Below are 25,701 nucleotides of genomic sequence, written 5' to 3' on the forward strand. Positions count from 1 at the left end.
AGGTATTTTGGTTTACCAGAGTAGTATTGGGAACAGAGGCATCAGCAGACAAATAAAGAAAACATGGCACCTGGATAGATGGAGTGAAAGAAGAAGGAGGAATCAGAGATGAATTCAGGGTTTCCTACCTAGGTGACTAAAAGTATGTTAGTACCATGAAAATTTTCCAATTTTGAAGTAGAAGGATTGAGAAAGGAGATCGAGTTGTATTTTAAACAAGCAGGTAGAAATACAGGACTAAAATTTAATGATAGGAGCTAGAGCTTAAGATTTTGGAGACAGCTAAAATTTTTTTTTGGTTGTCACACCAAAAAGTATTATTTCTCAGGGCTCTTGGGTGGCTCAGTTGGTTAAGCATCCGACTCTTGATTTCAGCTTAGGTCATGATCTCACGGTTTCTGAGATGGAGCCGCACATTGGGCTCTGTGCTGACATGATGGAGCCTGGTTGGTATTCTCTCTCCCTCTCTCTGCCCCTCTCTCGCTCATGTGCTCACAGGCTCTCTCTCAAAGTTTAAAAAGAAAGTAATATTTTTCTTTTTACATTAACCTACCAAATAAATACTAGCCAACGGAGAGTGTATAAAATTTGCTGCATGTAGCAAGAAGTCTTTGGAGAGAATTTAACTTTGAAAAAAGTTGATGGGCCTATACAAACTAAATTCCAGCAGAATTAGGTCTGGCTTTGAAGAGCATGCCCTGATTTATATGTAGTGTTCCAGCTGGAAATCATCATTGATTCTCGATTATAGGGAAAATTTTTTTTATCTTTCTAGTATATGTTTTTCATGCTGTGAAGATTAAAGAGAAAGAAATAGTTTATCATACTTAAAACAGTTAACCTTTTATACATTAGTGACTTAAGTAATATTATTCAGCAGACTGTAGGAATGGTTTTCATTTCTCTGTAACATTGCAAGTTTTAAGTAAATTCATATTGGTACCACTGCCAGGAAATAACCTATTTATGGTTACTGCTGCCCATCCACAGAAGTTTTTCCTATTTTACAGTTTTAAAAAATCTCTGTAGTACTCAAAAACTTGTAAGGTTTGGTTATAAAATGAAAACAATGTGTAAGCTGTGATATGAAGGAGTCCAAATTTGAGAATGTAATTCCCTCTGTGATTGAAAGAGAATGTGGTGGAGTTTTTAGTAACACTTAAAATATAAAAAGAAATGCCCATGCTACCAATTCTTCATAGTATTCTTTTTAATTGGTTGGTGTTTTAAACTAAGGTAATTACTGTTAGGTGCCAGTTAGCTCCTAAAGTGAAAGAAGATTAGAAAATAATTAAATTCCTTTGTCCCAACTTTTCTATTTCAAGTCTGAATTCCACACAAAGATTCTGCTTGATTACTAGTCATTGATTTCTCTAATTACTGAACTACAACCACCACACTCTGTTATTCTAAATCTCCTCTAATTTATTCATGCTAAGATGTATCAGGTTTTAAAATACTGATAATATTTGATTGGATACTTGTAAATGAATGTGCAAGTGAAAAGTGAATTATAAAAGGAGCATTTTAAGAATAAAATAAGGGGTGCTTGGTGGCTTAGTCGGATGAGCGTCTCTTGATTTTGGCTCAGGTCATGATTTCAGGGGCGTGGGATTGAGCCCTATAGTGGGCTCCTTGCTGAGCCTAGAGCTTGCTTAAGATTCACTCTCTCTCCCTCTGACACTCGCCCCTGTACAAACCCACACAATCTCTCTCTCTCTTTCCCTCCCTCTCTCTCAAAAAAAAAAAAAAAAATAGCATAAAGAGGGGAACCTGGCTGGTTCAGATGGTAGAGCATCAAACTCTTGATCTCAGGGTCATGAGTTCGAGCCCCACGTTGGATGTAGAGATCAATTAAATAAATAAAACTTAGAAAAAAATAACAGAGACATAAAAATTTACCTTGTTTTCAAACATGCAGCCCTATAAATTCTGAGATCTGACACTTTACCTTTCAGGTAGAAATAGTACCTACTCTATAACCTGAAAGAAAATTCAGGCATATTTTTTATGTGATTAGATATAAAACATGTAATTATATGATTACATTTGGTTTACTACAGTAGCTATTTTAACTGGGAAAATGTTGGTTTATGCTAGTGCAATAAGATAAGAAAAACAAAATAATAAATAAATATTGGGAAGACCAAGACAGATTATCATTATTTAAGTATGATAGGATATGTTTACAATCAAACAGTAATCTAAGAGACTAAACTAGAAGACCATCAGAACTGTTAAAATAGAGAATTATGTATGTGGTAACCATGCAATTACATAAGCTGAAACCAGGTGAAAACTGTAATAGGCAAGTCAGTTCATAGTATCCAAACTTATAAAATACTTAGAAATAATTACCATAAGAAATACATGTTTAAATGTATATGGCTTATTTCAATAATACTAAAAACATTTATAAAATAGATTCCTTTGTTTTCACATAGGAAGATTCAGTATTGTAAATATTGTTGTCAGTATTGTAAAGCTTGCCACATGTAGCAAGAAGTCTTTGGAGATAATTTAGCTTTGAAAAAAGTTGATGGGCCCGTACAAACTAAATTCCAGCCGAATTAGGTCTGGCTTTGAAGAACGTGCCCTGATTTATATGTAGTGTTCCAGCTGGAAATCATCATTGATTCTAGATTATAGGAAAAATTACTATATAGGGAATATATACTATTATAGGGAAGATTACTTTAATGCTAGTAAGAATATCAATGAGGTAATTTACAGTTTTGATAACTTGACAGTATGGTTTATCTGCAACAAAAATAATAAATTAACATTTATTGACTGCTTGTTAGGAGTCAGACTGGGAGAAAATATTTGTACTGGTAACACAGAAAAGACTAGCATCCAAAAAAATTGTATAGTATCCACAAGAATCCCTATAACGTAGTTTTAAAAAACAATAATTTTGGACAAAACAGCTGGAAAACTCACTGAAGACAAATGGCATATAAACATGAAAAGACAAGTTCAACCTTATTAAGTAGTCAAAGAAAAATTTTATTTTCAAATTTAAGAAATGATTTGGGAAAATGCATCACTAGTGGGTAAGTAAAGAGTTACAGCACTTTGCAGAGGGGCTATGTTTCAATTATAAATGCATATATCTCTTAAAACTAACATGTTCTCTTTTAAGGTTTATTTTGAAGAAAAATTCTATAAGTACCGACTTATAGAAGTATTTACAACCTGCTCTTATGTGTAGAAATTGAATTGTATAACAATTTGAAAAGTTCCTACTATGTTACCTTCCTTTTCTTTTTCAAAGATACCTATCTCACATTTATCTCAACATATTATGTTATGAACAGTGTCACCTCAAAGGTGGGAAGTAGAGGAATAATATATACTTCATGTAAATCCTGAATTGTTTTCAGTTTTTGCATTAACCAGATATTGCTTATATCTAAGATTGTGTTAGCTCAAAGTAGCAATGGTTTCAACAAGATAGAAATGTAGGTCTCTTAATAAAAAAGAAAAAGAAAAAGAAAGAAATGTAGGTGTCTTGCAAGTCAAGGCCAGTATGACACTTTGAAGTCTTCATGAACCTAGATTCCTCCTATATTTTGCTCCACTTTCCTCATATTGGCTTCCATCCTCTAGATATCCTCATGATTCAGGGTGATTGCTAGAGCTTTAGCCATCCCATCTGAGTTCCCAGTAACTGGTTAAAAAGGAGGGGCAAAAGAGAGGGATGCGCCCCAGCTAAATCTGCTCCGTTTCACAGTCCTTTTCGTAAACCCTACCCAACAGCACTTCTGATTATAGTCTCGTTGGCAGAACTCAAGTGGACACATCTACTTTGAGAAAGGCTATATATATAGTGTGGTCTTTTACCTGGGAGCAGCACTGTCTTTAAGGAAATTAGGGTGGTATTACAAAAGAAGAAAGGGAGGATACATGTTGGGTAGGCATCTAGTAGATTCTGTCATAGAAATTTTTCAACAGGCTGAACTATAATTTCTGTTATGGGTGCATACACATACACCTATGATGTTTATTGTATATCCCTATTTCATGTACTTACACTTTTAAATTGGATTCCCTGTAAGATTTTTAGAATTTATGCTGTTCAGGCTGCTTATTAAATCATGGGTTTGGCTTTATTATTATCCAGGATATGTCATTATAAAGTAATTATTTCCTCAATTGTCATGAATATTGCTTCAAGGTCTTTGGAGATAGATAGTACTGTTGAAGTCACAGTTGCATTGCTTATTGGCTATATTCTATATGTGGCCCCATTGTTCTTTGTGCACATTCCATTTTTGTATATTTCATACTGCATTGCAGTTTGAGATTTCCAGGCAAGTAAAGCCCAAATGTGAGCTCCTTGAAGAGAGAACTATCTTATTCAGAGGGAGTACTTAGTAGTGATTATTGAATATGTAAATGAAAATTCTGCTGTCGAGGACATGCATAGAATGTACCTAAAGTGTTGCAAGCTATTTCAAAAGGAGAGTTAGAAATACATTTTTTTTATATATAATAGGAGTATTGCTGGAATTAACATATGGTTCTCCCAAGGAGATAGTGCCTAATTCCTTTACATATAAAATGTATATTAACTTACTTCACTGGGATGTTTTAAGGAGTCAGTAAATCAATATTTGTAAAAGCAAGTGTCTGGTAATATGTAATTACTGATAGTTGTAGGAAAACCAATTTTATATTCTCCAAACTCACACCTCTTCTCCTGTCTCAGATTTCTAATTGTTTGATGTGTGCTAATTTTGCTTTCTCAAGTATGTTTTATAAAAGCCATTTCTTTAAACTTGTTCTTTACCCTTAACCCAGTAATGTGATTTTCAGTTATATAGTCAATACATTAACTTCATATAAAATCAAGAAAGAAGGAAAAGACAATATCTTGAAATTCACTAGCAGTTATGCAGAGATTGATGGTGAAAAAAATTACCATCTATGTGATTTTAGAAAGCACGTGCTTATTAAATGGGATCAGGGAATGTTATAGAGTAAAGAAAGTTAATATTTCAAAGGGAAGAAAAGAAGCCCAAGGACCAGAGAAGTATGGAGTGGAATAGGAGACATGGTGTTATAAAAACAGAGAGGTTAAAGGGTTAGAAGAGAAAACAGCGATTGAAGAAGCTCTTTAAGGCGTTCAGAAAGTTCAAGAAAACTGAGTTCATTGGATTTTACCTGGTGGAGATCCTTAAAAGAGTGTAAATGAAGTGCAAAAGATCCCGTCCATATTTTTTAAAGGGTAAATAAAATGGTAGAATCTGAGATACCTGTTTTCCATTTAAGAAATTTGACCATTACCAGAAAAAGGAGAATGAAGTTAATGGGTTTAGTAAAAGCCTGTTTAACATGGGGGTACGTCTGAGGGGATTATGATAACATAACAGACCAAATTCTAGGAATTTCTTAGAACTGTGCAGACCGTGCATGATGGGATAGCCATCTGGGGGTCTTTGTTGATAAACTGTTAAAAACGTTTCTAGTGTGAATAGCCACAAACATTTTCAGTGCTTTTTTGTTGGTTGAGTAAACCGAAGAGCATGAATGCAAAAGCAAAATTTGATGCCAAATCACAGAAGTTGCCATAAACACAGAAGTTCCCCTAGTGAGGACACTGCCTGTGCCTGAATTTCATTTGTTTCTGCTGCTACCATTTCTTAATTTTTCCTGGTGACTAGCCAGATTAGAACTATGAATGAAGACAAACTGGTCATGCCCAGATGGCAGATGAGATCTAGGTAACTTAGGTAAGTGGAGAAAACATTCAAGGTTTTGATGTGATGATCTGGTCTGATCTGGTGTATCTTAGAATGAAAGAGATGTGCTTATTCTTTGTCATGGGGGTTTGCAACCTTAGTATATGCCTAAATCTACAGCTGCTCCTCATTTTCCAGATGGCATCTATGGCTGGGAGTACTTTTTACCATCTGCACTTCTCAAAGAGTTTGTGAACTCTCTCTTTTAATTATTGGAAATGGAAAAACTAATTGGTAAAGTGGTTAAATGATGTAAAAGATTTTAAGAATTAAGTTAGAACTTTTTATGTTCTGTTTAACCTTTTTAGAAAAGGACCAGTGAAGAGAAAAAGTGAAAAAATGCTTTTTGACTTTCATCTTTGCGTACCCGCCATCTTTGATATTTGTGATACTCCATAATACTTTGTAATAACTATTTTGTACCTTGACTGGTATTTTGAGCCAAATTCCAAAACTCTTACCTCCTTCCAATACTGTACTGTTTTCGACATGTGCATGGAGCAGCTAACACTGAATGAATGCAGAATACAACTTAAGTGAATTGTTCCATTCATCAATAATGTTTTCAAGTAGGTAAGGTATAGTGTCAGGATTTGTCAAAGTAATTGAGGAAAAGAAACTTTTTTATGTGTTGTCTTTGTTTCTATATATATAAATTGTTGGGATAGCGGGGAAGCAATTTCCCACTTAGGTAATACTTTTTTAACTAGCTGAGAATAATAGGAGTGACATCTGACTCTGAAAATGAACATACTCTCTATCTAGGGAATTCTAGATTTGGAGTGTTATTAACTTTTATTTTTCCTTCTTTCAGTTTTATGAGTCATAAATGTATTTTCTTGATGATGTGTTGTAAATAAGTATCCTCTAATAATCACTAGATACAGTACTTATTCACCATCTTTTCTCTTTAGGCAGGTTCTACTGGGGAAAATTCTCTAGATAGTTTGTCCATTTATAAAATTAGACACTTGCCATCTTTGCTCATTTTCAAGTTCTCTGTTTACAAAACTATTAAGAAGGTGTGAAATGCAGCCAAACTTCCCAGTTTATGGGAAATGTCTGATGATTGCATTTCCTACATGTTCATTGTTCACACATGAAGAAATTTGGCAGCTGCAAGATTATTAAGTTTAGAGTATCCAAATCTAACCCTCACTGGGATTTTGGTTTCCTGCTTTCTACCCCCACCATCTCACCCTCTTTTGTAACCATCTTTGTGGTAAGTGCTGTGGTGTTATTTCTTAAGGTTGGTGACCCTTCAGTTTTCTTTGTTTTCCGTTTATCAGGCACTAAAGACAAGGAGTTCACCTGATACAGAGTCCTGGCTTCATTCAGACAGAAACATACCCAAACTCTTAAGGAGGTTCCTTCTCAATAAAGAGGTTTTATGGTGGTGCTGTTGTTGAGAGAGGGTGACAGTGATGGTAGCTAATCTAAATTCTGTAATTTTTCATAATTACTTGCTAGAAAATTTGTGGTCATGCACCTAAGTGTTTGTAGCTAACTGATAATACTAGAAAATGGTTTATGTATATTTTGGTTGATTTCATTTTTACTTGATTTGGATTTTAATTCAAGTACGTTTTTCATGCTGAAAACTTCACATTACTCTGTTTCTTCATGATTACTAAAGACCAGTCATGGAGAAGTGAGATTTTTTTTCTGAATACAGGTACTACTTTTAGAGATTTTAAATGTGTAGAGTTGTGAAGGGAGAAAACTATATGATTTGTTAAGTGGATCAAAAGTGAGCAGCTCCTTGGGGCGTCTGGATGACTCAGTCTGTTGAGCATCCAACTTCAGGTCATGATCTCACCGTTCATGAGTTCAAGCCCCACATCGGGCTCTGTGCTGACAGCTCAGAGCCTGGAGCCTGCTTCGGATTCTGTGTCTTCCTCTCTCTCTGCCCCTCTCTCTCTCACGTTCTGTGTCTCCTGTCTCTCTGACTCTCTCTCTCTCTCTGTCTCTCTCTCAAAAATAAATAAATAAATAAACCTTAAAAAAAAGCCAGAAGCTCCTTTGATCTGAAGAGATACTGGTAGTTAAATAGATACTGGGTATATAAAGATTCAGTTGACAAGAAAAAGGAGACAAAGAAATGGGAAGTTGGGGCAGAGGTGTGACGGGAGTAGGAAAAGGGAAAGAACACAGAATAGGACTAGTTAGCATCATGGTGCCATAAACAGCTGCCTCGGGGGCTTCTGTCCTCCGGTTTAGCCATCCCTCAAAGAATTCTGTGACAGCGTCCAGAGAGTTAATACTATCATTTGGTGGTCCAGTTTAACATATTCAGTTTCTTTTACATATTTCTTAAGTCTGTTTTCAAAATGATGGTGGTAGTCGTTTTTACTACAATTGAAGGTTATTCTAAAGAGTAGCAAAATCACGTTTTTGTTTAATAAGTCACTTGAATCAAAGATTCTGTGAATGAAAATTATGGTCACCATTGTCTTTGAATATTCTACAGTGGGAAAAGTAAATTTAGAATTTGAAACTCTGTCCTTTGTGTTTCGTTCACAGGCTGTAGAAGAAGAAGATAAGATGACACCTGAACAGCTGGCAATAAAGAATGTTGGCAAGCAGGTGAGGTATACCGTAATAGGTTATGCAGTCGCATAATAACATGCTCTTGTAGAGTTAAAACTGTTTTAGGGCCTGCATGATTTTTTTTCCTGTCTGTTCACTCTACATTTTTCTTCTGTCATGTAAATACGATGCTAATTTTAAAGGTCACTGAATTACTTGATGTCAAATTCTCTTTGCCATATATAGTGAAGTCACAAATATACATACCTGTGAGATACTATCTTTAGTGAAAATAATTTACTAGAAATAAATTAGGAAACTTAGGTCCTGAGTTGTATTAATTTTTCAAGTATTATTTTTACTGGAAATAACATCATCAGTGAATAGTAGAATGGTAGATTTATTTCATATGTAACAGTTTTTTAAATGATACAGTTTGTCAATTTCTAGGTTTCAATATGTAGGTAATGTTCCTGAGAAGGCTTAGAGCCCCATTGGAGTATAGTGAGTGAAGAAGGGTTTTAAGTATTTGCTCTTTCACTTTTCCAAGATGAAATCTATATTTTAGTTCCTAGTTTCTGAGGGTTGGGGGAACACACCAACCAATTAAAAGAATCTACAGATTAATTAAACTGTTTTTTAAAGAATGTTGATTACATTTTTTTTCATTTCATGGAACATGGTTATCATATTGCTGATGTTGGCAGAATCTTGATATTTCAGATGCAAGACACTAAGCTGTCTTTGCTTTCAGCCATCCTACCATATGCTCTGATCCCATCACATCTCACAAGCTATGTAGGTTTGGGCCAGGACCATTCTTGGATGGGAAATCTCTAAGAATCACCCAGCTGCCACAAGAAGTAATGTAGATAACTGAGGGAAGTGTGTTACCAATTCACTACAAAACCAGTTACTCCAACAAAGCAGGAGGGGCAAAGGTCTGACTTAAATATCATAATCAGGGAAATTAAATCTCAACTGCAGTCTGCATATTATAATTTAAAAACAACAAGAACTCTCCCAAAACAAAATGAAGTATAGTTCATCTTAATCTCTCATCCTGTGTGATACAGTTACTCTCGTTGTCTTTTCCCACTATTTATTGTAGTCTCATATTTATTATTAGATCACCGGCTTGGAGCCTTACCCTTTAGAGAATTTAGGATTTTTTGACTAAATGAATCTGAAGCTACGATGGAGATTGTGGTAACAGTTAGCAACAAGTAAAAGGTCTAAATTAAAGGCAAAGCTGAAAAATATGTAATGGGCAAAGTTGAATAATGATCAGAATCATTTTTCAAAATACAGCATTTCACTGCTTTAACCTATCGCATGGCAAAAGCAAACCTGTCTAGAATGGAATCAGATCACTATCTTTTTCTCCTCCCGGGCTTTCAAAAAGTCACTTTCACTAAAATGTCCTAAGGTGTATTTCTGAAATAAAGAAAATTTAATATGTGGTCTAGTTACTTAAAATTATTTGTATAATGTTGCATCCCTGGGTTTGTTTAAGGAAATCAAGCATATATTGAAATTGTAATTTAGGAAAGAACAGCCAAGAAATAATTCCAGTGATGAACATTTGTTTAAAGTTAGGAGTCTTGGGTATTTTAGCAATACCCAAACGAAAATAATGCTTTAATTGAGAGTTTTTTTAATGTGTGCAATATATATATGTATACACACACACACACACACACACACATATATTATTTTAAAGCTTTCATATTTAGCTGATAGATTTCATTCAGCTCAGCCTTAGACATGAATATAAATTAAGCATTTTAATTTGACTTCATTTATTATAATGTTATTTTAAGCCTCATTTTTAACTAAGACATTTTATATATGGATTTAATTAGGTTTCAGTTAAAAGACTATACCTATATACTTTTACTATGATAGTTTTTTTCTCAAAATAAGTGTATAAAATATATATTCTTAACAATGTAGAATTGATCCAAATTGCATTTAAATGTTTAAACAACTAACATTGACTTTTGATCCAAGAATATTTCCTGAATCATTTAAAGCACCTTTCCTGAAATACTAAAAATTATACATGAATTAAATTTAAATTAAAATTACAGAGGAAGTAATGAGAATTCACATTCAACTCTTACCTATTGGTATGTCTGCTTTGAGTAAAGAGCCCACTCGGTCAATAAATATGAAAGACACAAAATACGCACACATACTTGGGCTTATGCACACATATAAATGCTTAAACTTTGTTTTTTAAAAAATCAGATGCTGCGGCTTTATAGAATTCCTTGTTACTCTTTGTAATTTCTGGTACAGAGTCATAGCATCAATTGTGTAAATCAGTCTTTCGGGGTAAATCTTATTATTTTATCAGGTACTTAATTTTTAATTAATTTAGAAATCCTAAGAATGTAGCGATATATTAGGAAAGTTAAATTGTACATATATATATAAATTTAGGTTTGGCTTTCTTTACCAGTTTCATCAGCTACTTTAAGTAACTGTTCTATCAGTAACATCGTTCTTTTTTCTTTTTCTTTCCCCATTTTTTTTTATTTAGGATCCCAAACGTCATTTGGAGGAACATGTGGATGTACTTATGACTTCAAATATCGTCCAGTGTTTAGCAGCTATGTTGGATACTGTCGTATTTAAATAAAACAATGCAAAAGGCTATTAGTGATACTTTTCAGCGTATATTCCTCTGTTGTTCCTAATGCTCAAAATCAAGGGACCTCTGAAGGTGTGTTTGGTTCAATGTAAGACATCTGGCATCATTTGCAGCACTGTAACACCTTCAGTCTCAGTTGTGCAATTACTTCTGTTTCTTTGGTCAGGGTCTTTGCAGATTCCAAAGTTGTATAAGAATACATCAAAGTGGACAAATTTTGTTAAGATCCCATTTAATATTTGAAGAAAACAGTAACACAAATATATTTTGATTGTTGCTTACAAAATAAAATACATTTACAATCTATGTCTCCTGAGGTTTTTTGGCACTGGGTGGAATTGACAGAGTAACATTTGACAGTGCTCTAGAAATCTCACACAAAGATATGTTTCTCTTTGCAATTTAAGATCTTATAATACATAAAACATCAATGTGATAACAAAACTTGACAAATGTAAAATGATTGCCATTAAGGAGTTGCTGCCCCATTAGTGAGTAACCCAGGAAAAAATGTTGACATGTTTTATTTGAAGTATCTGTCACAAATTAATATTATATATTCAGTTTCTTAATGTATTATACTTTTCAGGGTTCCAGAGGAGTACATTTAAGAAAAAGGTGACAATGTTAATTTAGACTTTTTCATTTTCTTAAAGAGTACATTCTACCAACAGTGTTGAGATTATTTGGGAGTGGCCGGCTGCGACTCCCATTAGACTTTTAGCTAAGACAGCAATAGAAGGTATATAATCTTGAAAGCAAAATGAGAAAAGTCACCATAATGTGAGTTTAATATGAACACATAAATAACTCTGCTTTCTCTCATCTTTTCCAAATTAAAAATACTCAGTTTTCTGGTAAAGACAAAAATTTGACTAATGGCAGGTTTTGTAGATGACCTTACCCCTCAACCTGTTCCTAACCTAATTTACATAAATAACTGCCCCATTAATCCTCATGGCACAGCACCATACTGGGTACACCAAGGAGTATGGGAAAACATATGAGACAGATTTCATTCTTGTCTGTACCCTTTGTGAAAATATGGTAAAAATGTTTGTTTCTGAGGCTTCATTAAAAAGAGGGTTTTACTTGGGGGCTTGGAATTTAGACTTAACCTCTACTAGAAGTGGTAGGAATGACGTGGTAGACCACATTACTGTCCTACTTGAACAATTCTAGGCTCTTATTGGTTGCCTAATGAACAGTTACCAGAAACTAAAAGTAGAAATGGCTTAAATTCCCACTGTGTTTCATAGACTTTTTTGGTGGAGTAAGAGGTATTCTGAGCATTTGCTTGTCCTGTGGCTTTTTCTTTTACATACAGTATGTTTTATGTAGGACATGTAACATGTATTAATAATTGTTGAAATTACAACAGCTAACCATTTACAATTAAAATATAAGTGGAAGTTAGCAGAAGTTTTCCTTTTGCCTAATTTAATCTTGTGTGCAGACTTTTTGGATACATGGTTTTTCCCTTTACATAAATAGGGTTCTATCTATGATTTGTTTCGCAGATACTGTTCATTAGAGCTAGTCAGGATTTTTTTTTTCCATACAGTATGTATGCCCCTAGAAGAAGGCCTCAATAATTCAAGGGCTATTCTCAACATTCCATTTGAAAATAGTTTTTTGTTTTTCATTTTACTCTCCTGAAAATGTCTCCTGAGAAGGTTTACACAGTGCCTGCCTTTTGCTCTCATTTGATCACCTCACCTTGGACTTCCCACGGCCAGTACCACTTTCTTCTACTTGGTTCATGTTAGAGACATTCCCAATTTCAAAACCTTATCAGATCCCTCCTAGCAAAACCCTGCATTTTCTTTGGAGATTTGGAATGGATCGAAATGAGGATGCCCTGAGTCTCAATGAACACTTTTGTCCTGGAATGTGCAGCTATTTCAGCAGCAGCCTGGTGGCTCAGGTCCAGTTAGGCATTGAAACGACTTATTTAATCACAGGCTCAATAAGGTGTGTGTGTGTGTGTGTGTGCGTGTGTGTGTGTGTGTGTGTGTGTGTGCTTATGTGAGCATCTTTGCCCATCTATTATGCAGTGTTAAAGCAGCACAAGAACCCAAACTGCTTGCCTCTAGCATTGAGCTGTCCCTGTTTTCCTCTCAGACTGACATGGGGACATTGGAAGCTCCAGCCTCAACAATTCAGTGATCTTCCTGGACCAGGAGCCCCTGGGTCTTCTGGGAGCTCATTGTATATACAGAATATACATTATAAATACAGACCTGAATCAAGAATCCTGGCATGGTTCGTATGCACTTTCAAGTCTGCACATACTTGCTGCACACAAGTATGGCTCAAGAGCAGGTGTGCTGATTTTGAAGAAAGTCTAGAGTTTTCCTTTTTGAACATATGTAAGTTCAAGGCATAGCCTGTAGTGAGGAATCACTGAATTTAGTACTGATAAAGTCAGAATGTACATTAATCTCCTATTCCAGTTCCTTAAAAAAACTGAGGAATTTATCCCTTTTCTATCCCTCTTCTATACTTTAACATTTCATCATTCTCCATTCTTTAAAAAAGAAAAAGCCAAGTCAGGGTGCTGGGAATGAGCCCAAAAGGAATGAGCCTCGCTCGAAAGGAGCCCAGGTGCAGTCTCGCCTTTTTGCTACATACTTAAGGCTTTGTACCCCACTGAAAAAGGAGGGGGGTAATCTTGGAAGCAGTGGACAGAGAGGCGCTCAGGGACAAAGAAGTTAATGATCAAAGAAACGAGAAAAACCAGAGTAACCAAAATTGGGCAAAAACCTCGGGGAGAAATGGTGGTGGAAGGTAAAGGGAAGGGCAGAAAAACCAAGTGTCAAAAAGTGTCATAGCCACTGTCTCCTCCCCCGCAACTCGATGCCTCAACACCAAGGCCCTGCTTGTTTATGAAGCTTCATGGCCAGGAGCTGAGATTTGCTTCCGAAAGGGAAAAAAAAAAAAAAAAATGGGTCTGGCTGTATTTTTCTATCAGAAAGCTGTCTCGGCTTGAGTCTGGGACATCTGGTCATCAACTTGTCCAGCCCAGGGCCGTCCGCCCTGGGCCTTGCTCGCGGCGCCCTGCTGGAGGCCACAGCTGGTGCCCTCTGCAGCCAAGGCGCCCAGCCCGCCTCGGGGTCTCGGGCTGGGCTCCGCGCTGACCGCTCGGCCCACCGAGGCAGCGCTCTAAAATCGCGCCCGCCTAGGCGGAAGTCGGGTCTGGTTAACCCCTCTCTGCCCAAGTCCGGGACCCACCCAGTGTCCTCAGCGCCGCTCTCCATCAGGGAAGTGCCGAGGCCCGAGGAGGGCTGACGCGCTTCTCGAAGACTTCGGCTGCACGGGTCGGAGGTGCCGGGGCCGTGCCTCCGGCACTGGAAGAGTGTGCGCCCCAGGCGTCCGCGCCACGCGCGGCTCTCCCCACGCTCCCCTGCGTCTCCCGGGCGGCGGCTCCCCCTCGGGGCCGCCGGGGAGCTGGGCAGCCTACGCTCAGGCCGCTCGGGGACGTTAGACAATGCACCAAAGCCGGGTGGGCCGCCGGGCTCGGGGATGGCCGCTCAGGCTGCCAGCCCTAGCGGTGCTCGGCGCGGGGCCCGCCCGCCCGTCCGCCAGCCCGCGGGGCCGAGCTCAGCTCCCGCCGCGCGCCTCCTCCTTCTTCCCGCGCGGCTCCGCGCCCCGTGGAAAGCCTCAGGAGGGCAGGCTGGCGGGTGCCGGGCCACGGGAAGCAACTTGGGCCGGGTAAAGCCGCTGCTGCTCTTGGCCCTCTGGTCCGGGCGCAGGGCTGGGTTCCTCTGGAGAGCCAGTGCTGGGAGATTTCTTCCGACATCCCAGGGTCGCTTTGGGCCTCGTGCTATTCATTCGTGCCAACATCCTTTTAAATTGGTTATTTTCTCTATTCCTCCGTAAGTTCTTCCTCATTTTAAACTTACTGGCATGTTTCTTTTTTCCCTCTCCCCTTCAGATTATATAAACATTGCACACACACACACACACACACACACACACACACACACACACACACACACACACGACCAGTTTTCAGCATCGATCACTGCGTTGACACCACTTCCACTCTGTCTCCCCAGATCAGCGCTTCCAGCGAACCCATTTGCGCGAGGACTCGGCCCTCTCTGTTCCTGGCGAGGCTTTTGAACCTTGTCGCCAAGCCAGTACCTCAGAGAGAAGGAAGTGCAGTGGGACGCGCGTGCATGGCGCCTGCCCCCAGTTAGATGCTCTTCAGATAATCTGCAACCAAGCTCGCTGATAAAATATTTAGTAAAGACCTCGTAAACATCACTGCAAATACATTAAGGCACTTCAGCCCGACAGCTTATGATTATTTCAAAACTTAAAAAGGTGATCATAGATTGTCACTGTTTCTGTGCTCGAGCAAGAAACCGAACCTTCCCGAGGTGGGTGGATGGGTGGGTGAGTGGCTGCTTTTCGCCCCCACTTCTCCCCCTCCCCCTCACTTTCATGGCTGTGGCTCTCAGCGGCAGTGATTTATTTATTTATGTATGTAGTTAAAAAGGTGTGCAGGAGGGGGGGCGGTTCGTCGAGGACACGCAGGACCTTCTCACAAAGGACTGGCTCAGGTGTTATGTGCTTCTGTATTAACTGGAAAAGACAGACTCTGGAACTTTTACAGGGCGAGAAGAGGCCACCGGCTCGCGCTTTGTATACTTTGCACTTGAAATCGTTACATTCAACTGAATATTTGGCTCATTCAGATCCGAAAAGTCTCCTAGCATCATCGAATTCCCTCCTCCGCCCCTCAGCTGAAAGGAGGGAGGTGGGGGGGGAAGGTAGGAAAATGTTTAGTAAATTGCACATCTTTGAATCTTCCTAAAGCAGTGGTCACAAAGCTTAAAGGTGACACAACAGTGCTCACGTAAAGCCAACACACATTCCCCACCCCCCAAGCCAACAATAAAATCATCCCCTTCAATTTGCCATGATCGTCGCGACCAGGAGCCAGGTGATTATCCTAATTAATGTCTATCTAATTAAATTACTGTCAGCAGTTAACCAATGGCAGGAGCCGTTTCATCGGCTGCACAAGCAGCAAGATCAAAAGTGAGCCTTTTCTGATTGCTGCATAGTGTCAATTGGCCAATCTCTTCTCCCAGGGAAAAAAAAAAGTAAATCAAACCTTTGAGAAGCATTTGCTGGTTGAAGTGCTTTCTGTCTAGTGAGGGGGTCTGTGGATTTCTAGTTTATGATAAATAGGACTTTAAAAACCAGGGACAGGAGGGCGAGTGTTCAGGTTCTAGAGCTATGCAGCTGGAGCACTGCCTTTCTCCTTCTATCATGCTCTCCAAGAAATTTCTCAATGTGAGCAGCAGCTACCCACATTCAGGCGGATCTGAGCTTGTCTTGCACGATCATCCCATTATCTCGACCACTGACAACCTGGAGAGAAGTTCACCTTTGAAAAAAATTACCAGGGGGATGACGAATCAGTCAGATACAGACAATTTTCCTGACTCCAAGGACTCACCAGGGGACGTCCAGAGAAGTAAACTCTCTCCTGTCTTGGACGGGGTCTCTGAGCTTCGTCACAGTTTCGATGGCTCTGCTGCAGATCGCTACCTCCTCTCTCAGTCCAGCCAGCCACAGTCTGCGGCCACTGCTCCCAGTGCCATGTTCCCGTACCCCGGCCAGCACGGACCGGCGCACCCCGCCTTCTCCATCGGCAGCCCCAGCCGCTACATGGCCCACCACCCGGTCATCACCAACGGAGCCTACAACAGCCTCCTGTCCAACTCCTCACCGCAGGGCTACCCCGCGGCCGGCTACCCCTACCCACAGCAGTACAGCCACTCCTACCAAGGAGCCCCTTTCTACCAGTTCTCTTCCACACAGCCCGGACTGGTACCCGGCAAAGCTCAGGTGTACCTGTGCAACAGGCCCCTCTGGCTGAAATTTCACCGCCACCAAACGGAGATGATCATCACCAAACAAGGAAGGTAATACTACATTCTTGGCAGTCGCTGTTCCGGGCACGGCCCGGGGGCAAGTGCGCCGGGTTGTGACCGCGCCGGTAGCGATGATTTGGGGTCGGGAGCGGAGTGGAAGGCGCTCTGGTGCGCCCTGGAGTTGGCTGGTTTTGGAAAAAGGGAAGGTGGAAGGTATAACCGCCGCGGTGAGGTTGGTAAGGGGATTCCCGCGCTAGAGAGGTGGTCTGAGAGCCAGTCAGGGGCGGGAGAAAGGAGAAAGAGAGGGAGAGTCCCGGCCTGCGGCTGGGAAATCGGAGGGACGCAATAACGGCCGGAACCGAGGACAGGTAGAGAGTTGCGGGTCGCCAACCTCACTCTCCACCTGGGCAGTGACACCTGCCGACTCCCCACGCCAGCTCGCCCGCCGGTCTCCCCGACTTCAGCCCCACTTCTTTTCCTCCCCCACCGCCCCTTCTCTAACCCAGCAAACATTCGCTCATCGACGCTGGGAGAACAAGTTTTGCTTTGCTATCTGGCGCCGCGCTTCTTGCATTTAATCTTTAACATTTATGTTTTTTTTTTTTCTCTTGTTTTCTCCCCCCCCCCCCCTTAATTTAAATAGGCGCATGTTTCCTTTTTTAAGTTTTAACATTTCTGGTCTCGATCCCACGGCTCATTACAATATTTTTGTGGATGTGATTTTGGCGGATCCCAATCACTGGAGGTTTCAAGGAGGCAAATGGGTTCCTTGCGGCAAAGCGGACACCAATGTGCAAGGCAAGTCCTTCCAATTAACACATTTTCCTGACACTTATTTAGGTGAGAATGATTAATTAAAGCCTTTGTGGACTGGCTCGAGAGACTTTTAAAACGATCGGCCAATGACTTCTAAAAGGAAACGAGGGGGATAGGGGGACAGACTGAGCAGCGAGAAGGGGGAGGATTATGCAAAAGCTATTTTAATCATCTCTAGTTAATAAGGAGAAAGCGAGGCCTAAAAAAAACCCCAGCTAATGGGCCTCACTGTGGTATAAGGTGTGTGTGTGTGTGTGTGTGTGTGTGTGTGTGTGTGTGTGCGTGTGCGTCCTACGTGGTGAGGAGTTGGGACTGGGCAGTGCCCCGGGCATATGTAAACAACGTATTTCTTTCTCTAGGAAATCGGGTCTATATGCATCCGGATTCCCCCAACACGGGGGCTCATTGGATGCGCCAAGAAATCTCTTTTGGAAAATTAAAACTTACAAACAACAAAGGAGCTTCAAACAACAATGGGCAGGTCAGTGGCTCAAGCGCTCCTCTCTCTCTCTCTCTCTCTCTCTCTCTCTCTCTCTTTCTCTTTCCTTCTCTCCCACACATGTCCCTCACTAACGTTCAGTCCATTAGTTTACATTAGCATGAGAAACTGGGCATATGTTTCTTTGCTTCATTAAAAAGACTTTTTAAAAATTCTATTTCTATCCTCCTATAAAGTTGCTCTTGCCCTCTGCCCAATTCCCGAGTTCCCGGCCTTCCCTAGTACTGTCCAAATACTTGATTGATTTTGAGAAGGAACCCCCACAGGACCTGCTTGTTGTAAAAATCTTTGTTCCTCCTAAATAAGGAGGGCTAGGCGGATCGGGAGGACCCGAGGATCAGGCAGTCGGGTTCGGTTTTCCTCCCGTGCTCCGGTGCTCTAGGCTCCGGGAGGAACGAGGGCTGGTCTTGCCCCAGCCAGCCAGTCACCAGCCAGGGGAGTCCCGCGGTCAGGTAGCCGGGGCGGCGGGCTCCAGCCAGACCCCGCGCGGCCCGCGGCCCCAGCCCCGCGCGCGTTGACCGCGCTAACGCGCCGCCCCGCGCTCCCTTTTCTCTCCGCCGGACAGATGGTGGTTTTACAGTCCTTGCATAAGTACCAGCCCCGCCTGCATGTGGTGGAAGTGAACGAGGACGGCACGGAGGACACCAGCCAGCCCGGCCGCGTGCAGACGTTCACTTTCCCCGAGACTCAGTTCATCGCCGTCACCGCCTACCAGAACACCGATGTAAGCAGGCCTGGGGGCTGGGCGCGCGGCGGGCGGCTCCCGCTTCCCCCGGCAGAGGCCCGCGTCCCCGGCGGTGCCCCGCTCGCACTAACAGCAGCAACAGCTGGCTCCGCGGTGCCTTTCGGGCGGAGGGCGAGGGGCCTGCCGGGCGCCTTCCCTGAATCCCTTGCCGGTGGGAAAACGCTTCTTGTTCGTCTCCATCGCGGGTCACACGGGCCACCTTTGAGGGGCCCAGGATTTCGAGGGCCTCTTCTCTTGGGAATTTTAAGTCAGTTCTCAAACTAGAACAGGTTTAAATCTCCTCCCTCCCTCCCTCCCTCCCTCCCTTCCTTCCTTCCTTCCTTCCTTCCTTCCTTCCTTCCTTCCTTCCTTTCTTCCTTCCTTCCTCCCCTTCCTGCTTTTCCTTTCGAATCCTTCTTGCCTGTAGGAAACAAGCCGACTTTCCCCTGCATTTTATTCTTGGCAAGCTTTGGCATTATCTTAAACAAAAAATTAAAGTATCCGAAATAAAAACATCACTTTTGGGGGGAGCAAAAGAACAGACACATTCATATATCTGGAAAGTACAATAAATCAAATTCCCGGAAGCCTTGGAATGAGTTTTTTTTTAGCACTTGAACTTCAGAATTTGTAAGTTCACGAAAACTTATTTTACTTCTGTTGATTTCACTGCTAGGAGTGATGGTGGTTTTTTTTTTTTTTTTTTTAACTTAAATGAAAGTATCAGAAATGAAAATATGCATTTATTTTAATTTAAAGCTGGTTTTTTAAGATGCAGCTAGGAGTTCTTGGGGTTATGAATTAGAAATGACCAACTTTTAAAAATGTGGTGAAATGTTTAAAATAGGCAACGTTTGGTGATGAATTCAAGTGCCCCTCAAAGATTTTTGTCTTTTTATAACGAGCATTTTTAAAATGTGCATTTGAAGTGACTTAGAACACACAGGAGAGCTAGTTGAAAGCAAAGCTTTAGTGTTAGGCATCATTAACTTAAACATGTTCCTCATAACTTTCATGATGCTCTCTCTTTTCTCCTTTCCATTCATTCCCTCAAAATCTTTGGGTAGGGAAACCTGGCTACTTAATGAAATTGCAGGCCTTAAGCCCTTGTAAAAAAAAAAGTGGTGATTTATTTGCAACACCTAATCCACCTGTATAGAAGGTGAGATCTTATTCATCTTTTCTTTTTTTTTTTTTTTTTGTCTTATCCAGATTACACAATTGAAAATAGATCACAACCCCTTTGCAAAAGGATTTCGGGATAATTATGACACGTAAGTAATCTTGCACCTTCCTTCTCAAGTAGTTGTGGAATTGGGCTTTAGGTCAAAGGTGGATGGTCGTGTACAAGGCTTTTGGAAGCTGGAGTGTGTGAAGACAAGGTGTCTTTAAGGTTTCCCCTTTCCTTTTCATGGGCTCCCCTTCTCTCTGCTGACCTTCTGGCTTGGTACTTCCGTAGTTTTGGTCAAAGATTTCCTCCACTTATTTCTGTCTTTCTTATGGGTTACAAAGTTGGTGGTGGGCCTCTGGGGCTGGCTGGCTGGGGGAGCTGCCCTGGTTCCCGGGTGCACGAGCTGAGCTGTATGTGGCGCTGCAGGTGCTCAGCTCAGATTGTCTGTGTCTGAAACCGCCCGATCCTGCCGGAAAGTGCATGTGGCTCTGGCAGTTGTTACAGTCTCCTTGGCATATGTGGCTTTTATTTACCCGTTTTCAAGTTTTGTGTAATAGCTTTTCCTGTGCAAGTTTACTATGGACTGAATAAAAATGTGCACCCACCATAGGCAAGGTCATGAGCAGAGCCACTGTTGCAGTTATTTAAGGCTTTGGGAAGGACCCAGGTGCTGTTGCTGTGTATTATTTATAAGCTTCAAAAGAAAAATATTTCCTTTTATCCTTTGCATCTAGGCGTGTTTTAATTAAATGTGTTGGTACCCTTTTCTCCAGGCTTCCCTTACCTATCTCCATTTCTTTTCTATCAAAATGCTGTTCTCTGGGGGCAACGGTAGATGTAAACTTAGTGCTTTCTGGGTTTGTTCTTGCATTCTTGCTCAGAGTTCAGATACAGTGCCCAAGAGTTCAAATACTGTTATATAGAAAACATATATATATATCAAAATCTAAATCTGGATTATAGGAATCCCCCACTTTTTTCTGGCCACAAAAGAGAGGGGTACATAAATTGTGAATTTCATGGCTTGCATTAAGTGCCTGGGATAGAGCTACAAACTTGAAGTTCTCTTTGACCAGCAATAGATGAAATTTGTGGAGAATTAGACAAGTGGCTGCTTCTATTCCATCTCCAGGTAGATTGCAAACTTCCCTCCTGGTATTTTTATAACAAATTGAAAGGAGAGTCATTGATAGTTCTGTCTATATCTGTCATGTGCCTCCCCCAAAAGTAGTTCTGAGGAAGCAAGCCTTGTCAAGATGATTCCCTAGAATAAAAACTCAGCTACTCTAGTCCTCACAACCTAAAAATGTGGACCCGGCACTGTGGAAAGTGTGTGGCCCAGGAGACCAGAGATATTGGTCTCTGTACTAGGGGGTCTTGTAGATTTTGAGCTTTTAATTCTGTTGTGAACATCTGTTCCAAAGCATTTTATTTTGCACAAATCAGTTCGGTAATCCCATGTGGGTTGGGACCTGGATGGGCATCTAAACTGTATCTTTTGCAGGCTGCTTTTTTCTTCTTAAAATATTGTGGTGGTAAACAGAAGATATTTGCACCTTGCTGGTTACGTTCCCTTCCTGCCTCCCTCTGCTTCTCTTATTTGAACCTGGGATTAAATTTCAGGAGGGAAATTTTGTAGAGTGAGCAGAATGGACTTGAGCACCAGCAACATTACCCTCATCTGCCCTCCTCTGGCTGATTTCTGTTGGAAAAGTCACTTCCTTTTGATTCTTAAACTGTGTATTTTTCATAAAAACGTCTTCATCTATACAAACGGACAGGTTTTTAGGGGGTAGGGGAGAGCAGAATGGCTTATGACACCCACCCTTTCCCCTTTTATGTTGAATTTTTGGGCATGGCTCACTTTTGGAGAAACAGGGAGAGCAATGAGGGTTCAGGGGGGACTAGAGGATTGCTTGGCCACTCACCAGGGAATCTCCTCCCCAAGGGATTAAGGTCTGACAAGACTGAGGCTCTCTCTCAAAACAGCGTGTTGATCAAAGATTAAAACGTTTATGTGTGAGCTAAATAGAAAGGGAGACATGTGTCTATGTGTAGGAGAAAACACTTCTACCAATCTTGATCCAATCTCTGGTTCTCCCTCAATTCTAATGGGATTTTCTAGGCCCAGGGCCTACGGTGAATCTTTCATTATTTTACCGAAGGTGATTCCCAGGAACACAATTTCTGTCTGTGGGCAATTATTTAACTTCCCTTTGCCTCAGTTTTCTCATCTGTAAAGTGGGATAATAATGCTACCTAACTGGGAGGATTGTTGTGATGGTCAACTAAATTACTATCTGTACAGTCCTAGATAATGGTGCCTGGCACATAGTCAAGTTGTGTAACGGTTAGCTATTATTAGTGGGAGATTGCTTAGAGGAGGTCGGTAACCACTGTTAAGAGTTTGCCCCTTAGGTGTTTTTTGGTGTTTTTTGTTGTTGTGGTTTTTTTTGTTGTTGTTGTTTGTTTGTTTGTTTGTTTGTTTTTTACCAATAAAGGTCAAAAGCTAGGGAGAGATCAGAGTAAAAAACACGTTTTCTTGGAGCTCCTGGCTGGCTCAGTCAGTAGAGCATGCGACTCTTGATCTCAGGGTCCTGAGTTCAAGACCTACCTTGGGTGTAGAGCTTACTTAAAAAAAAAAAAAGTGCACCTTTTCTCTGTAAAAGAATTGTATTGATTGATGACTTTGTCTCTAAGTAGTAATTCTTGTTAGTATTGGTAGAGGTGGGGGGTAAAGGATCACCTGGGGGAAACAATGGACAGCAAGTACAGTAGAGGCTTCCAGCAGCGAGTCTTCAAGTCTCAGAAGACTGGTGAAGGCCAGGCTTCCATGATTACTACCTGGACAGCCCGAGTGCGTGTCAAATGGAAGAAAGTGTTCTTAAAAGAGTGAAGAAATGGATATCTTGTTTAGAAATTTTGCGCAGAAACTCTCACTACACAGGAAAGGCCCACAGGGCAAGGAACACCGTAGTCCCTGGGCGAATCTGCCCTCATGTTTATAAATACATTGGAGAAGTGGGATGAGTGTCCCCTGCTGTGCTCTGCTCTCTGATCCCCCGTGCAGTCGGTGAGAGAGAGCGAGGGAGAGGGAAGACTTCCTCTTGGTCTGCATTTTGCTTAGGTTCCTGTATAAGTACATTGATCCCTCTACAATTTCACGATTTATTTTGTTTGGGGGAGGACGCAGGTCTGTGACCTTTCGTCTCTCTCCATCCTGGACGGCAAGTTACAGATGGACAGTGTGGGGGTGGGCCACAAGTGGAGGTGACCTTCCCTTCTGCCTCCCGAGGGGACCTCTCGGCCACCCCTCGGTTCTCTCTCTCTCTCCTTCCCTCGCAGGATCTACACTGGCTGCGACATGGACCGCCTGACCCCCTCGCCCAACGACTCCCCGCGCTCGCAGATTGTGCCCGGGGCCCGCTACGCTATGGCCGGTTCTTTCCTGCAGGACCAGTTCGTGAGCAACTACGCCAAGGCCCGCTTCCACCCCGGTGCGGGCGCGGGCCCCGGGCCGGGCACGGACCGCAGTGTGCCGCACACCAACGGGCTGCTGTCGCCTCAGCAGGCCGAGGACCCGGGCGCGCCGTCGCCGCAGCGCTGGTTTGTGACACCGGCCAACAACCGGCTGGACTTCGCCGCTTCGGCCTACGACACAGCCACGGACTTCGCGGGCAACGCGGCCACGCTGCTCTCGTACGCGGCCGCGGGCGTGAAAGCGCTGCCGCTGCAGGCGGCGGGCTGCACCGGCCGTCCGCTCGGCTACTACGCCGACCCGTCCGGCTGGGGCGCGCGCAGCCCCCCGCAGTACTGCGGCGCCAAGTCGGGCTCGGTGCTGCCCTGCTGGCCCAACAGCGCCGCGGCCGCCGCCCGCATGGCGGGCGCCAACCCCTATTTGGGCGAGGAGGCCGAGGGCCTGGCCGCCGAGCGCTCGCCGCTGCCGCCCGGCGCCGCCGAGGACGCCAAGCCCAAGGACCTGTCCGACTCCAGCTGGATCGAGACGCCCTCCTCCATCAAGTCCATCGACTCGAGCGACTCGGGGATTTACGAGCAGGCCAAGCGGAGGCGGATCTCACCCGCCGACACGCCGGTGTCCGAGAGCTCGTCGCCGCTCAAGAGCGAGGTGCTGGCCCAGCGGGACTGCGAGAAGAACTGCGCCAAGGACATAGGCGGCTACTACGGCTTCTACTCGCACAGCTAGGCCGGCCCTGCCCGCCCGGCTCCGCGCCCCGCCGCGGCCCGGCCCCCTCCCGCCTCCCACCCCCAGCCAGCCCCTCGCAGCTCTCCCCAGCTCCTCCTCCCCACGCCCCACCTCGCGCACCCCCTCATTTCACTTGGCCCTCGAATACCGTCTGCGACGAATAAGTACAGGTCTCCGAGTGCGATTTTAACCTTTTTTTGCACAGCAGTTTCTGCAGTTAGCACACCGACCTTCAACTTTGCTGTAAACCTTTTGGTTTTCCTCCTAACTCTTCTTCTGTGAAGTTACACTCCTAACAAGCCTCCTCCCTCTCGTCTTTTTCTCACCCTCTCCTTCTCTTTCTTGTAATGAAACTCTTCACCTTTAGGAGACCTGGGCAGTCCTGTCAGGCAGCAGCGATTCCGACCCTCCAAGTCTCGGCCTCCCCATTAACCGTAGGATGTTGACTCTAGAACCCGGACCCACCCAGCGCGTCCTTTCTTATCCCCGAGTGGATGGATGGATGGATGGTAGGGATGTTAATAATTTTAGTGGAACAAAGCCTGTGAAAATGACTGTATATAGTGTTAATTTACTGTAACGAATGGCTAGTTTTTATTTTCATCGTCAAGGCACAAAACCAGTTCACGCTTAACCTTTTCATTCGTTTCTTTTCCTTTCTTTGCCATTTTCTCCACCCCCCTCCACTTTAAAATTTTTTCTTGTGAGATAATTAACAATATTCTAAGAGGCTCTGGAAACGTGAAATACTTGATAGATAATGATGGGCTTCTCACTTTCCCTCAATCCGTTGCATGAAATAATTGCTCTGTGCTCTAATGCACACACATAGCTAAGGAGAATCCGACCAAACACCTGTAAAGGATAGGTGTCTTGTTCATAGGCAAGTCGATTAAGTGGCATGATGCCTGCAAAGCAAAGTTAACTGGAGTTGTATGTCCCTCCCCACTCCCCACCCCCCCCCCCCCCTTCTAAATAGAATAGCTCGACATCAGCAATATTATTTTGCCTTATTTGTTTTTCCCCAAAGTGCCAAATCCATTACTGGTCTGTGCAGGTGCCAAATATGCTGACAAACTGTTTCTGAATATCTTTTCAGTCCCCCCCTCCACCTTTATATGCTGTAAATCTTTGTAATGAATATCTACTAATGATATAGATGACTGAATTGTTGGTAACTATAGTGTAGTCTAGTGAAGATAAATTGTGTGAGTTGTATATTTTACTGCATTTTAGTTTTGAAAATGATTTCCCTGCCACCTAGAAACAGCTGAAATTTGACTTCCTTGGGAAAACACTAGCATTAATGCAAGTAAGACTGGTTTTTTCCCCTCTTAAGTCTTGTTATATTTGATAAGGAGCATTAATCCCCCTGGAAATAGATTAGTAGGATTTCTAATGTTGTGTAGCAAACCTATACTTTTTTTTTTGTATTTTAAAATTAATGTGAAATATGCA

General features: G+C 42.2%; 2 protein-coding genes and 1 pseudogene across 3 annotated transcripts in view; all 3 read left to right on the forward strand.

The window, feature by feature from the left end:
* PSMD14 (proteasome 26S subunit, non-ATPase 14) overlaps positions 1-11,241 on the forward strand; it is a 100,132-nt gene extending 88,891 nt beyond the window's left edge. For both annotated transcript variants that reach the window (XM_025933826.2, XM_086718746.1), the window contains exons 11-12: positions 8,271-8,333; positions 10,825-11,241. In XM_025933826.2, coding sequence (XP_025789611.1) covers positions 8,271-8,333; positions 10,825-10,923 — 162 coding nt within the window. In that variant the 3' untranslated portion in view covers positions 10,924-11,241. The remainder of the gene's footprint in view (positions 1-8,270; positions 8,334-10,824) is intronic.
* Positions 11,242-13,652: 2,411 nt separating this feature from the next.
* Positions 13,653-15,828, forward strand: LOC147578499 (uncharacterized; annotated as a pseudogene).
* A 245-nt stretch (positions 15,829-16,073) lies between these two features.
* On the forward strand, positions 16,074-24,328 carry TBR1 (T-box brain transcription factor 1). The gene is made up of 6 exons (XM_086718747.1): positions 16,074-16,880; positions 17,473-17,627; positions 18,005-18,126; positions 18,710-18,868; positions 20,081-20,142; positions 23,385-24,328. The coding sequence occupies exons 1-6, from the start codon at positions 16,189-16,191 to the stop codon at positions 24,241-24,243; spliced, it is 2,049 nt and encodes a 682-aa protein (XP_086574873.1). The 5' UTR covers positions 16,074-16,188; the 3' UTR covers positions 24,244-24,328.
* Positions 24,329-25,701: the final 1,373 nt, after the last annotated feature.

This window comes from Puma concolor, chromosome C1, assembly GCF_028749965.1.
Source record: "Puma concolor isolate L17-30 chromosome C1, mPumCon1.1.hap2, whole genome shotgun sequence".
Classification (NCBI taxonomy): Eukaryota; Metazoa; Chordata; class Mammalia; order Carnivora; family Felidae; genus Puma; species Puma concolor.

Bases quoted from the DNA above. Each gene is read 5' to 3' on its own strand.
- TBR1 (XM_086718747.1), top strand. From the start codon at position 16,189: ATGCAGCTGGAGCACTGCCTTTCTCCTTCTATCATGCTCTCCAAGAAA. The intron at 16,881-17,472 runs GTAATACTACAT...TAATTTAAATAG, and splicing joins ATCATCACCAAACAAGGAAG to GCGCATGTTTCCTTTTTTAA. The intron at 17,628-18,004 runs GCAAGTCCTTCC...TTCTTTCTCTAG, and splicing joins AGCGGACACCAATGTGCAAG to GAAATCGGGTCTATATGCAT.